This window comes from Xiphophorus maculatus, chromosome 7 (assembly GCF_002775205.1).
Source record: "Xiphophorus maculatus strain JP 163 A chromosome 7, X_maculatus-5.0-male, whole genome shotgun sequence".
NCBI classification, from domain to species: Eukaryota; Metazoa; Chordata; class Actinopteri; order Cyprinodontiformes; family Poeciliidae; genus Xiphophorus; species Xiphophorus maculatus.
Window position 1 is genome coordinate 6,066,281 of NC_036449.1, and position 14,674 is coordinate 6,080,954.

Sequence of the window (14,674 nt, forward strand, 5' to 3'; positions counted from 1 at the left end):
AGAGGTGAACGCAACACATGCACTGCAGTATCTCTGGGACGTGACAGAGCCTTTAAATAAACACAAGTTATTGCAGAAATGTCATATTAAAATGAATGCAACCTTCTATGCGAGTACATTCTTTCATTTACATTTTTACAAATACATTATTTGGGTCATTTTCGCTAATAAAAATGTTTAATGAAACCCTTTTGCAATGAATACTTTAGTATTTTACGTTGATCAAATTGTCTACACTTTAAATTGCTAATCCTATCTATGTTATCTTCACTTGTTAGAAAAAAAAATGCTATAAATATCAAATATGACTTAAAAGAAATTAATTTAACGCCTTGAAATTGGGCCTCTGTCTCTTTAAGAAGCTCCTGCTCTTTATAACACTCCGCCCTAAGGAAGTCGTCGCAACATGGCTCCTCTATTAACCCTTTAGCAACGTTTTTTTTTTTTTTTTTTTTTTTTACCAGCGTATCACTGAGATGTAGCTTCTATAATGAGCTCAGCTGATGCTCAGTCCCACCAGGTGTTTGCTAATTGCTGCTGGCTAGTCTGAAGGAGCCGAGCGGAGCGGCCATGGGGGAGGGATGCTCCGTGAGGCGGAAGCTTGGAAACCGCAGCTTCCGGGAGGAGCTTTGTCCTTGAAGGCGGGGCTAGGTCCACACAGGTGTTTTGCACAGCTGAATGGTTGCCATGGAGATTGAAGTATTTCTCAAACATGCACGAAAGAATCAAAGCAACAGTCCAGGTATGTTTTTGATGAGGGAATAACACTATAACATGATGTGAAGCTCAAAAAACACCCAATTTTACGCCATAATGCCCCTTTAAATAGGAAAGACAAAAGAACAAGCAATTTTTAGTAAGCATAGAAGACAGAGCAGTAATTTAAATGACAAAAAAAAAAGAATAAAATTGATTATCAAGGTTGGACAAGGAACCATTTATCTGGCCTTAATGGTTATGCCAACTGGAACTGGAAGTTCACTAAAATGTACAACTACTTCAAAACTTGAACTCTGCAATTTGGTCAGAGGAGAGTGTTTTTATCATTTAAACAAATGGTGAAATTCCAGGAAAAGCACTTTTAATCACTATAAAGTACAGTAGAGTATCTATGATGCGGTGAGTGTCTCTCTCCAACAAAGAATCTTGTTAATGAAATCCTGAGTTCTGTGAAATAAATACTTATAAATCTGGTGGATTCTGTCTGTGAACTGGGAATTCCAGTCGGACATTGACCCAAATAGGCCAAAACAAGAGAAATGCTTCATCAGACGCAAACCTTAGTCTTATTAAATGGCTCCAGCCATTAGACCCAAACCTTTTTTTTTTTTTTTTTTTTAAATGAAAAAACTGTGGAGCGTGCTCCAGCCTTGTAAAACGTTACAGGAGAAGAATATGTGCCGCTGCGTTGCCAAATGGAGGCTGGACAAAGTACAAACAGCGGAGATCCAAATAACTGTGACACCTTGATTTATTGGAAAGCTAAAAGAGAGATACAAACCTTGTTAAAAACGAGAACGTTTTCCTCGTTTCAGGGCGAGATACAAGACTCGTTAGGACAAGATTTATACCTCATTAAAACCGAAATATGTTCCCGGTTAAACGAGGGGGAGATCGTAACAGTAAAACGGCAACACCTCGCGGGATGTCTGAACGTCTTCTAGAGGAACAGAGTGAGAACACGGAGAGTCAGAGGGAGTCCCTGTATGCCCATGAAGTCGAAATCCGTCAGAGGAATGCAGTTTTATACCTCGCCATAACGAGATCCCGCTCCTGAATTTATTTCCCCGGCTCTGGCAGCTTCCAAACTTAAACGCTTTTGTAGAAAACAAATCAATTATTTAACATTGGACTTTTGGATTTTCTTCCTTTTTTTTTTTGCTCCACATAATAATTAGTCGAACTAATGGCTGGGCTTTTCTAAAATGTTCAGAGTGAGATCACACAACTGGACTGAAAAATTCATTTGCACGAAGGCTTTTTTTTTTTTTTTTGGGGTAAAGGGCGCCAATCTGCACACACGGTTCGTTACCGTGGAGTCAGCCAAACACATCCGCTCGTTTCGGGCCGACGCGGCAACAGCAGCGCACACAGCAGAGCGTCGGCGTCCAGACGGAAAGATGAGCAACCAAAGCGTCAGACGTCACCAAGCAGATCCTGACTCCAGGAGTAACCTTCAGTTTAGAAAAACAATATGAAATAAAGAAGAGAAAGGGAACAATCAAAGTATTTACAGGAGATTATGTCACCGCAAGTATAATCTGCAGTTTTGAAAATAAAAAAAAAAGGAAAACATTAAGCACCTGAAAGGAGATTCTGTCATTTTAAATATCAACTTCACTTTTGGAAAAATAACAAAAATATTAAAAAAGAAAAAAAGAAAAAGAAAACATTAAGTACTGCAAAGTAGATTATGTCACCACAACTATAATCTTCAGTTTTGAAGTCAAAATAAAACAAAACAATAACAATAAAAAAGGAGAGCATTAAAGTAGATCCTGTCACCATAAGTAATCTTCAGTTTTAGATGAAAAGAAATAATAATAAAAGAAAGGGAAGAATCAAGTACTTTAAAGTTTAAAGTAGATTCTGTCACCATAACTTTAATCTTCGGTTTTGAAAAAGTAGTAATAAAAGAAAATTTAACCAGCAAACATCTTAAAATATGTGCATTCTGTCACCTTAAGTATAATCTTCAGTTTTGGGGGGGAAAAATTAAATAAATTTAATTAAAATGAAGTAAAGCAGTAAGTATCTTATTACAGTTTGCTTCAAACTACAATATTCAGTTTTGAAGCAAAAAAAAAAAAAAAGTAAAGCATTCAACAGCAATAAGCATTAAACAATAAGAGATTGTCGGTTTTGTCCGATCTTCAGGTTTTGGAAAAAGGAAAGCATCACACACGCTAAATTAGATTATGTTGCCATAAGTAATCTTCAGTTTCCAAAAATATTTAAAAAAATCTACAGTTAAAATAAAAGGAAAGCATTAAAGTAGATTATGTCAGCATGATTGTAGTCTTGAGTTTTAAAGCAAAATAGGAAAGCAAAAAAAAAAAAAACACAAGGAAAAAAGGAAAGCTATCATTCAGTTTTCAGTTTTTGTATTAAGGTCCAGCTTCTTCTGCAAGAAGCAAAAAAAAAAAAAAGTAAAAGAGAAAACCAGAAACAAAATAATCTTCCCGACCGGGTTCTTCAGCTCAAGTAAAACCGATGCCGCTTGGTTTCTTTTGAACAATTCACAATGAAACCTGAAGACTCTCTAAGTGAGGCGAGTTTTTATTGTTGAGTTTTCAGAAGATTTGAATGTTTTGGCAGCACACGAAATATGGCCAAAAAAAAAAACACACACAGTGGGGAACATGAAAAACAGCCTGTGTTGTATTGAGGACTTGGAGCTAAATAAATGAGTCCAGTGTTTGATGTGACAAACTCTGATCCATCGGTCTGTGGCCAGTGGTCAGACTTCAAACATCCCACTGTGGGAGTCACAGCCAAGAACAACATTTCAGCAGAAGAACAATCACTGCAACATGTCTTGTCATTAAAAAAGTCTATTTATTAAAGCTGTAGTATGTAATTTTCATAAAAGAAAATATTTTTCTACATATAGAAACTGTCACCATGTCGTGACAGTATGGTGTTGAGACATAACCTGTGAAACCCCCCACCAAAAAAACAAGAGCCTCTGCCTTCTTCTAGTGCTAACAAGAAGTAACCAGAGACAGGAGGCGGATCTTAGCGCTGTCAATCACCCTCCGTGTGGTGGTGTTCATCCTTCCTCTCTTCTTCTCTGCTTCTTCCTGATAACACAGCCTAACTAGCTTGTGAATGCTAAGCTCGTTACCAGTAGTTAACAGTTTTCCTGTAACGGTCAGCTGTTTGGCCGCCATTAGCACGTAGAACATGTAGAACATGCTAAACGTTCAGCGGGTTTTAGCGCTGATTGACTGCGTTAAAACCCGCCTCCTGGCTCTGATTGGTTGATTTTGGTGCATTTCTTCAGACGGCAGCAGTAGCCAAGGGAAATCAGGAGATCGATCTTTTCACAGATTATATGTCTCATAACGCCACGCCATGGTGACAGTTTGAACAAATATGTCAAAAACATATTTTTCTTAAATAAAACTAACGTCCGGCATCTTTTACCCCAGCAGCTTAACTAACCGTATCTTCCCCAGCTTTTGTCGTCTTTCAGCTGAAGCCCACTCTGTGTCGGACCTCGTCCAGCACGGGTGCGGCCAGCTGCCGGGCCCTGCGGCTCCCCAGGGCCAGCAGCGCCTCCAGGTGCGCCGGGTCCGCCCTCCGCCTCTGGATCTCCTCCCTGAGGGGCGCCAGCCTCTGGATCACCGCCTCGCTCACCAGCCCCTTGTACGCCCCCGTGTCCAGCCCTTTGGCTGCCGACACCGCCTCCTCCACGCTGAGCCTGGCCACGGCGGCGTGGATGGTCACCAGGTTGGACACGCCGGGGCGCGCCTGCGGGTCGAAGGTGACCTCGGAGGTGAAGTCCGTGACGGCGCGGCGGATCTTCTGGGCGATGTCGTCCGGGGAGTCGGTGATGGAGATGGTGGCCATTGCCTGCGAGTCGGACTTTGACATTTTGGAGGAGGGGTCGCGGAGGGACTTGACCTTTCGTGTCGAACCTGTGGAGGAAAATAAATTAAAATGTGCGGAAATGTGAACAATGTGAGACAACCGACGACTCAATGAGAGGCAAACACTGGAAATATGTGATATATGTGATACGGGAAGGGAAAGCAGGTTTCAGAATAAGTTTTATCTCGATATTTTTCTGCATTATTGTGATATAACAAGAAATGTGATGATAAGAACTATTCATTACATCTTTTTTTCGGGAACTGTATGGTTACAACTGGGTGTCACAGCAATTATGTCCCCACAAACACAAACACACCTCTTGAAAATCATTCCCATTTGTCATGCGGTTCTTTAGGACGTTTTCCCAGCTGAATGGTTGCCATGGAGATTAAAGGATTTCTTAAATTGAGCAGTAAGGCCTTTTATCAACAAAGACAAATTTAAGAAAAGTAGTATCCACAAAAACTTTCATCCGGCTATTTTCGATTATTTTCACAACTTTTTCAACTGAGTTTTTTACGTTTTCTTTTTTCCGTTTTAAGCAGATGAAAGCAGCCCCTCCCAGAGTCAGTGAAAAGGCGCAGCAACGTCATCCCAAATATGGCCGTCTGGCGTGGGCGTGTTGGCGCAGACGTGTCCTGATGTAAGGCAGACGTATCCTGGCGTGAAGTGATGAGCAGACGACGGAGCCGGGGTTTCCTTTCCTTTGTCATCCATCAACAGGCGTCCTTGCCGCCATCTTGCCAGCTCCATATGTCCACATGTGTCCTGTTTATCACCCTGGAGACGTCTTCATCTCCAGCGGATTAAAAGGCCCTTTGAGGCTTTGGTTTGATTTCAAAGGGAAAGTCTTAACTTTCGGAACGAGGACGAGATCCGCCAGTGATTTAGAAAGTATTCACAGACCTTCACCGTTTGTGTCTCAAGACGATACAACAACAAACGGCAGAGTCATTTATGTGATAAATCAACACGAAGTAAAGCAGACAACTTCTTTTTTAAAAAAAATAAATAAATACAAACCTGATCTACGTGATGCACATTTAGCTGCAGACCCCTTTACTCTGTTATCTCCAAATAATTGATTGAACACCAGCAGAATACAGACAAAGATTTGCGGACATCTGTAATGGAAACCCGGCTAAAAGTTTGTCGGAGAACAAACAGCATCATGAAGAGCAAAGAACATAGCAGACAGGTGAGGGAGGAAACCGAGGAGCGTTCGTTTCCAGAGCAACGCCCCACTCTTTGATCAGATCACAGATCAATAGATCATTCGGTAAAGGTAAAAGTACGGCAGAACTTCAAACTACGGCTGCCCGTTTACCGATCTTTAAAAAGGTCAGACCGATTCAGATTTTGTCCAAAAATGATTACTTTTTGCATGAAACAAACAAAGTCGCTGAGCTGGCAGTGGGTGACTTTTGACAGAGCCAAAGGGAACAGCGGCTGATTTTCAAACCTTTTGCAGAGGTATTTCTCAAGTAAATACCGGCCCTTTTACCAAAAATGGGGTCAATCTATCGGTGCAGCTTCATAAATTTGGTGTTTTTGAAAGAGAGCCATAAAACGTCCCACTTAAAGTTTGCAGCAAGTTACGTGGGATCCACAGCAAATCAGAGGAGATCAAATTCAAACTTTCAGGTTTCAACAAACAACGCTCACACATCGTCTCAAACACTAAATCCCAGCTGTCATGGCAGCACAACACGGCTTTACAACGCTTCTGATGTCCGAAAAGAGATTCATACCAACATTTGTGATTTATTTAAGTCAACCGTCTATCCTTTTCAATCACTACATGGAGTTAGTGTAGTCATTACATAAAAACCCCAACTGAAGATTGTTGTTGCAGTACGTAGACATAAATACCTTTGTACTGGATGTGCTAATCCGTTCTCCCTGAATTATTCTGATGCAACAGGAAGAAGAGACGTCTTTACTGTAAGCGTCCACTGAGTCCATCCTTTGCTATTATGACGGTGGTAATGAGGGAGGACCATGTCAGTCATGAGTTCGTGAAGGATCAGAGTGCATCTTGGAAAGCTGTGATCATTTGAAAACAAAAATATTGTTTGCATAATAGTAATAATCACTCAGACATGTGGAGAGAGATGCTTGGTTCTGGTTTTAATTTCGTCTTTATTTTAAGCCGCAGAGACGGAAGCCGTCCTGCTAAAGTCCGGATGGTTAAAATCCGAGCGACTTCCAGTTTGGAACCACCCGTTACTCCAAGCAGCTCAACATTTACGTTTTTGTGCGTAAATTGTTTTCTGCTTGGCCGTGTGATGCACAAGTTCATCTTATTAGCTGCGTTATGAAACATATGCCCGTTTTGGTTAGACTTTAATCTGCCAAAAAAAAACCCAAAACTTTTCTTAAAACATTTTTTTAATGATTGCTTCTGCTTAAATCTACAAAAACAAACCGTATATCACCGCAATGAAATAAGTTTTATGAAGTTGCTCTTTCTTGAGCGGCGCATCAAAAACTGGCGTTCATGTTAAATTAAAATGACAAAACTTAGTGATGTAGGAAAATACTGATGTCATTATTTCGAAGGAAAAAGCCATGAAGAAAAAATGTTTTCCTATGAGAGCAGAAATCTGCCTGCAAATCCTTCAGGACAAGTCAAATCCACAGGGAGAGAATAAATTCATAGCAGCACACAAAGACACAACATGTAGCAATATTAATCCTCAGCACCTCATTTTTTATTTATGGAATACAGGACATTTCAGAGGCTTTTTTCAGGCTTCACCAAATCAAATTTAAGACGTTTTAAGTTAAGACTTTTAGAATAAAATTTAAGACATATATCACGACGGAAATCTTCAAAAGAAATGCATAGGTAATGTTTTTTTTTTTTTCAGGAGACTAAAATTGTAAAATGTATCTGTTTTTTTTCTGGTGACTCTTGGCAGCGGCTATGTGTTTCTCACATGACATACAGCTCTCTACATCTATGTGAGTAGCCTCCTATGGGTCGGCAACAGAAGTGAGAAAGTAGGAAAGATGAATGTCGTCCAGGCAACGCTTGATAAATGTACATTTAGGCCTAGCTATAATAGGTGCAAAAAAAGTTAGCAAGTTCACAAAAAAGATTAAAAAAAATAAACTAGATGGTTATCAAAAAAAAAAGAGAAAAGTAAGCTAGTTAGCTAGATTTTTTTTGTAGTAAGAAGTTGCTAATACTTGCTAGCCATGTAACATGCAGAGAACTCTTACTAGTGTTAGCTAGCTAGGTAACAAACTAACCAGCTAGCAAAAAAGCTGGCTAGTTATAAATATAAAGCTTTTTCGGCAATAAGAAACTACTAATACTTGCTAGCTAGAAAATGTTAGCAGCTTGTTAGCCGCCTCGGCAAACACAAGGCTGTGAGTCATCATGTCCGTGTGCAACTTAAACTTTTGCCTGATACAAAAGTCCCGTAATAAAAAAAACGTACATAGCCACTAAAAGATTTCAGGTCTGTGATTGATGTGTTTTGAGGCCAACTTCCTTTTAGATACATGAATTTAAGTGTATTTTTTAAGGATGCCCAGACACCCTGTTTCAAAACAACCTGTGTTGCAAAGGTCGGCTGCTTGAGAAGACCCAGAAACTAGAGACCTGCAGTAGAGACTGGTTTAAATATTTGTTGTTAATCTTCTAATACATTTGCAAAAAAAAAAAAAAAAAAGTACTGAAACGGACTTTCCTTCAGAAAACGATCAAATCCTGTAAACGGACAGAAGCTTTTTTGTTTAGTCTTCTCTCGGGAAATCACAGGAAAGAAAGGCAGTGAGGAGGAGAGGCATAAAAAGATGAAATACCAAGTGCTAACATGCTCCTTTACTCTGTGTGAAGGAAATGTGTGGCGTGTATGCGTGTGTGTGTGTGTTGCTCTTACTCAGCAGAGCCCGCGCCTCGGGGAACAGCTCTCCGTAATGCAGGTTGAAGATCCGGGCGAGATCCTGAGCCAGCTCCAGATGCTGGACCTGGTCCTCTCCGACGGGGACGTGTGTGGACCTGAGGGTGCATCCGTGAAAGTTTTAAAAGTTGTGCGCAGAGGTTTTGCTTAATCTTGCTGCTTCCCCAGACATCCCGTTGCCTAGCGACGACCTCCAGGTCATTCTTGGGCGTCTAAAGGCCAGACGGTGTTTGACTGAGCCCTGAGTGTTGCCCATGCAAAATGCCAATAGATTTGAAAAGAAGGGCCGTGTCTAACCTAATGGTGAAAATCTATAGAAAATTATACATATTCTAGCATGATTCAGGTTCAAAGCAATCTTTAAAGTTGACCAATAATATTGTTAATACTATTATATAGAGTTACAATTTGAACCTGATAAATTATTGAGAAAAATATACATTTTGTTAGACAACAAAATATCATTTGTTTACATCAGATGATGATCTTCCTTAATCCTTTAATTTCTAATCACAAACAAACTTCTTGAAGAGAACTTTTATTTGCTGTTTAAATTTGCTAGGTGTATGAATAATACTTAACTCGGTTATATTAGGTTTGAAGTCATCAATTGGCAATAAATCTAGATTTATCTCACACGTCTTGAGTCAAAGACAACTCTTTACTACTCTAGGTTTAGATTCTTCCAAAATGCACCAAAGTGTTCCTGCTTCTCTAGGAAGAAGGTTTGAACTAGGCCGTTTTGTCGGCTGAAGTGCTGCTACGTTTGAATTATTTGGCAACATTAACGCTGCATTTCCATGGATACTGTTGGGAATGCCTCCCTCCATCTCACAGCTCAGAGTAAAACATTAAAAACATTTATTTTGCTCCGTTCCGACTTCAAAAATATTCTATTCATAACATTTTGGTCTAAATTACTTTCAGCTGCATAATTATTACCAATAAGAACATCTGGGACATTTAATTAAAAACTAACTAATGTATAAGTGCAAAAATCAAACTCCTATGTCTTTTAGAATGGCTGCTTAAAGTCTTGTATAGAGACAAAATATATATATTAAAAAAAAAAGCATTTCTAAAAATTCCCATTTTAGTCATTTACAGATTCTATTTAGAGATTCAAACTTTTTTCTATTAAGTCCTTCTTTTAGGCATTTTTTCCCAATGGAGATAAAATGCAGACAGATGTTTTGGCTTTCAAATATTACACGAATAAATCTGCTTTGAGTACAGGACGGCTGCAGATGCGTGTGCGCTGTGGCAAAGAGAACATTTACAAACTGCTTTCAGCAACTATGTACAGGCTGCTATGAGGATGGTACAACCTCATACTGTGTAAGCGAGAACACATTGAAAAATCAATCAATTAATGAGTTTTAAAATGCACTTTTTAGCAGAAGTGAATGCTCAGGTTCAATTGATTGTGGATGATCATTTTTCAGTATATATATTGTAAATTACAGAAGAGGATTTAGTCTCAGAATCTCTGAATTCTGACTTTGTCTCTCAGAACTTTAGACTTTAATCTTAGAATTCTGACACACAAAAGTCAATTCTGAGATTAAAGTAGGTCATTCTGATGTTTTTCTAGAATTTTGACCTTTCAGAATTCTGGGATTAAAGTCCGAATTATGAGAGAAAAAAAAAAGAAAAAAGAAATATAATATTTTTTCCAGTGGCACTAATCCTCTCCCGCAGTAAATAGCAGAATCACTGATAATCTGACATGTGCAGTGAAACCCTGGCGCTAACGAGACCAACAGAGAATCTGACGAGAAGGGAAACCTCACTTGTAGAGCAGGATGTCGGCGGCCTGCAGGACGGGGTAGATGTAGAGCCCAACGCTGCCCTCGTTCTTCTGCTTGCTCTTCATCTTCATCACAGTTTGAGAAACAGGAGGGGGGGGGAAAAACACAGTGAGAAAACAAGTGGGTTTTCTTTCACCTCTTCCAATCCACAAAGAGCCATTTTCACTTTTAACGACTCATCGACGCATTGAGTCATCTGCATTAAGTCATCTAACAAGTGGTGCAGAGAGGCAGCGGCTGCTTTAGGAATATATGAGGTCTGGGACGTGACTGCAGTTATGATTTCAAAAACAACGACGCCAGAATAAAACAGACAATAGACACGAGGAAAAACAGGAAATTTAAAAAAAGGGGGGCGTCGCAAGACGTGGCAACATCTCCACCGACACGGATGTGGATCTGGAGGGAGATCCCACTGCAGACGCAAAATATGCATCTGACGTTATAAAACTATATTTAGATACAAATAACAGCTTGCCTTGTGGAGGGTTCTTCCTACGTCCCATCATAAAAAAAAAAAAAAGACAAACTGTGTGACTTATTGTGGGTTTGTGATGTAAAGTTATTTTCCGTTGTAGCATTTTCAGTCTAAAACTCATAGTCAAGAACTGTTTTCTTCTTTGTTTTTTAAACGGCTACAAATAAACGTATAACTACTGTTGAGTTATAAACGACTGTGGCTCTGGTGACCTACATTTATATTTAACAGCTTCAGGTATTAGCGAGGTGAAATGCTGCATCTAACAGTTGAGGGAGTTGGGCATTTTCAAGCCGACTTTATTGCTGCTGAAAGTCTAAATATTGTGTTTGCCTTTTAAAGGCTGACTATTTAACACTACAATAAATTTAATTGAGTTTCTACTTTTAGCTACATTTTTCACACCACTATGTACTCTGTAAAAAATGCCAAGTTGTTTTTTAATGTAATTTTTTTAATCTTAGATGTTGGCGGGACAGATGCTGACGATGAGGAGTCTGGTTGTTCTTAACGGACCGCTCATCTGGTATCTTAAGATTGTTTTAATTTGAATAAATCGGATGGAAAAAACTACACATAAATTTTATTTTTTTTTTTTTAAAGTGAGCAAAAAATAGAAACATACAAAATTTTAATGGGAACGTTTTTTAAAAAGAAACATAAAAGGTCTTTCTGTGTTATTAATACAACTAAAAAACATGTAAGAATTTAAATCTGAACATTTAAAAAATGAATTGCTTGCTTTTCACACTGAGCTACTCGATCTGTGTGTGTTTGTTTGTAATAACTTGTGGGAACCATTTTCCTGACATATACTACGTTGTGGGGACCCACTGCTCCTTGTGGGGACCAAAGTCTGCTCCCCACAAGGGGAAACACTGTTTTTGGGTCAGGGGTCAGATTTAGGACTAAGGTGTGAATTGAGTTTTCGTTAGGGTTAGGATACGGATAAGAATAAGGTTTAGGATGTAGAAATGAATGGAAGTCAGTAGAAAGTCCCCACAAAGATAGCCATGCAAACATGTGTGCGTGTGTGTGTGTGTGGGGGTGTGTGTGTGTAGCAAGGGGTCCTAACCTTCCACTGGGGTAGGTGGCGTAGCCGGGGCATGCTGGTCAGGCAGCCGAGGATCCAGCAGAACTCAGCGTGCTCGGACACCTGCAGGGAGGATGGAGGGACACACACCTTACACACACTTTACACACACTCACCCACCAAAACAGTCAGAATTCGTTTAGCTCAGAATATTTCCTACGGATGCCTGATTTATGACATTGTCATTATTGATATGAGTTAGGAATACTTAAAACTAAATCCACTGAGTGATGCAAACCCTGATTTCCCCCCCCCCAGCACCCGTAAGTATAAGAACTCACACTGATCCAATGAAAAGGTGTTTTCTTTTACACTCATTTTATTTTCTTGCAGTGTAATAAATAATCACAAAAAACACACACTTTGAAAACTGACTTCTTCTTATTTTTGTTCCCAGAAAGAGGGGGAGGGAAGAAAGCAAACAGACAAATGAACCAGATAAAAACTCTTTTGCTGAACGAAGCAGAGGAAAATGCGGGTCATTATACTGCCTCCAGGTGGACAGGGAGAGTACTGCACCCCGGAGTTCACTACCATCCTCGCTAAAACAGGTGCAGTCCGTCACACCTGTGTTCACCGAGCCAGCCGCGGAATTGTAATAAAGGTCATCTTCTAGTGCAGAATTCAATAAATTATTTTAGTTTTTTTTTTAACATTTTCACAACATATTATATGCATTTTACTAAAATAACAGTATGATAAAAAAATCTGTAATGTTTTAAAATTGAAAAGTGTTAACCGCTTATTTAACTGTTGCTGAAAAAATAAGTTATTTTGCTTTTAGTAAACTTTTAGGGGCCCAAAGAATCAACAATCCAAAAATAATAAATGTCAATTTCACTATAAACCAAAATATGAAATAGTTACATCAATGAAAAGAATAAAAAACAAATAACCCATAAATACTAAAATTACTGTAAAATGGATTTAATTTTTTTTACTGTAATCTTTAATGTTTGCAGCCCTGTTTTTAAATTTTCTACTCCTACTTTCAAGGTTTAACTAACCACTTATAGTTCTATTATGCCACTTCGAATAAAGAGATTTTATACTTTTTCTTAATTATGAATTATTTTAAAATAAAGATTCTCCAATACATTTAACAAATTAGGAAAAATAAAGTTATTTAGCTTGTCGCAATAAGCAATTAACCAATTAAAATGAGCTCCAAAATTTCCATTCCGATGATTAATATTTTTTGAAATGCAATTTTGTTTACAGAAACTACACAATCTATTTTATTTATGTTTTTTGGTTGCGTGGCGATTTTTAATGTCTTTCTGTTTATCGTTTCTGGTTGTGTGTGTTTTATTTTGGATATTTAAAATATTTTCCAGTTCCAGTGTTGAGTGTTTTGTACAAAATTAAAGCTGATTAGTGAGGGCGAACTTGCCTTTTTATACAATTATCTTATTATCTATAGTTGAAAATTGTCTCAAAAGGACATTATTGTTGTTTATCGCAATGATTTCTGGAACAATTTATCGCCCGGCAAAATTAGTTATAGTGACAGGCATAAGTGTTTGTAATATCTGTTGAATACATCTGTTCACACTTTAAAATGATCCCAAAGGATTTTAGTTTATTCATTTTGATTACGTGTCTAAGTTGGAGGCTGCAGTTTCTGTGGATGTATTAATACAAAGTTAGAGACAATAGAAAATACTTTAGATTACATTGACGCTCCCGTCCGTCTACAAACTTGCACAATTTAGCTTTTAGAGTTTTTTTTTCCCCACACTTTTTCTCGTCTCTTTCAACCTAAATTACATAAACACAAATAGGCTCTTCATTCCTTCAACTGCGGAACCCATTGCGGAGTCATTAAGAGCGTCAACGGGGCGCTGAGTGAACTCCAGGGTTTGATGTGATAAAGAGGACGTGTGTGTCTGTGAGAGAGCGCGAACATCCCTCTGCTTTTCCTGATTAAGGCTTATGAATTTCTGTTTATTTGCCATCGTTTGTGTCTCCTGTAACTGGAAAACGTCTAACGGACGACCTAACGTCACCAACCAGACAGCAGGAACATAAAGCAGGATGTCCGGCTAACATGTCAGGGGGGCGCGTCAGTCGTTAAATATCCCACTTCCTACAAGAAAGGAAAAAGAAAATAAGATATGTGGGTCTGCTGATTCCACTGCAGTCTGACAAGAGATGGGTCAGATGTTGATAACCGCACAGGAAGCGCGTGATAGAGACTGAGTGGTAATTAACCTTGGCGCGTGGACAGAGCGCACCGCACTTGGCAGTTAGCTTCAGCGATTAAGTGATTAACTCATCATGCAGTCGACGATTTAGGCCGTAAAGCAGGAATTTTTGGCCACCTTTTCACAGTCCATTCCATTTTCTGCTAAATACTTATATGAAACATATATTTACAGTATATAAAGAAAAAAGCAAGTCCATTAATCAGCAGACCCACACGTCCTTTGAGTTCATCTACTCACTCACACAAGCTCTGCTCCCTTCTTCTTCTTCTTTTTTTTTTTTCAATGAAGTTGAGTATTTTCTTTGGGCGGCCGTCGTATTTTTACATGTGGAGCAGGCGTGTTCGACACGGGGGTCGTGTCGCTGCCAAGTTATGTGGCACGAAGCTAAGCGCGAATAAAAATAGGCCTGGATGTGTGTGTAGAGGCGGAGGAGGAGGAAGAGGAGCGGGGAGGGGAGGTAAAGAAACACAGATGGACTGAACGTAACACACACATGCGTACCGACTTCCAGAGTTGTAAGAAAAGAAAACACATCCAGAGTCGGGGCGAGAGAACAGAACAGCTGTTCT

The 14,674-nt window shown here is 39.2% G+C and overlaps 1 protein-coding gene across 3 annotated transcripts in view; it reads right to left on the bottom strand.

The window, feature by feature from the left end:
• Positions 1 to 1,453: 1,453 nt before the first annotated feature.
• wars2 (tryptophanyl tRNA synthetase 2, mitochondrial) overlaps positions 1,454 to 14,674 on the bottom strand; it is a 28,072-nt gene continuing 14,851 nt past the window's right edge. Inside the window, exons 3-7 of one of the 3 annotated variants that reach the window (XM_023336326.1) lie at positions 11,878 to 11,958; positions 10,307 to 10,389; positions 8,493 to 8,611; positions 4,168 to 4,643; positions 1,454 to 2,174 (exon numbers count right to left, since the gene is read on the bottom strand). In XM_023336326.1, the coding sequence (XP_023192094.1) occupies positions 4,195 to 4,643; positions 8,493 to 8,611; positions 10,307 to 10,389; positions 11,878 to 11,958 (732 nt within the window). In that variant the 3' untranslated portion in view covers positions 1,454 to 2,174; positions 4,168 to 4,194. Of the gene's footprint in view, positions 2,175 to 2,411; positions 4,644 to 8,492; positions 8,612 to 10,306; positions 10,390 to 11,877; positions 11,959 to 14,674 lie in introns of those variants that run through there. The other 2 variants (XM_023336327.1, XM_005806256.2) reach the window with 2 other exon arrangements.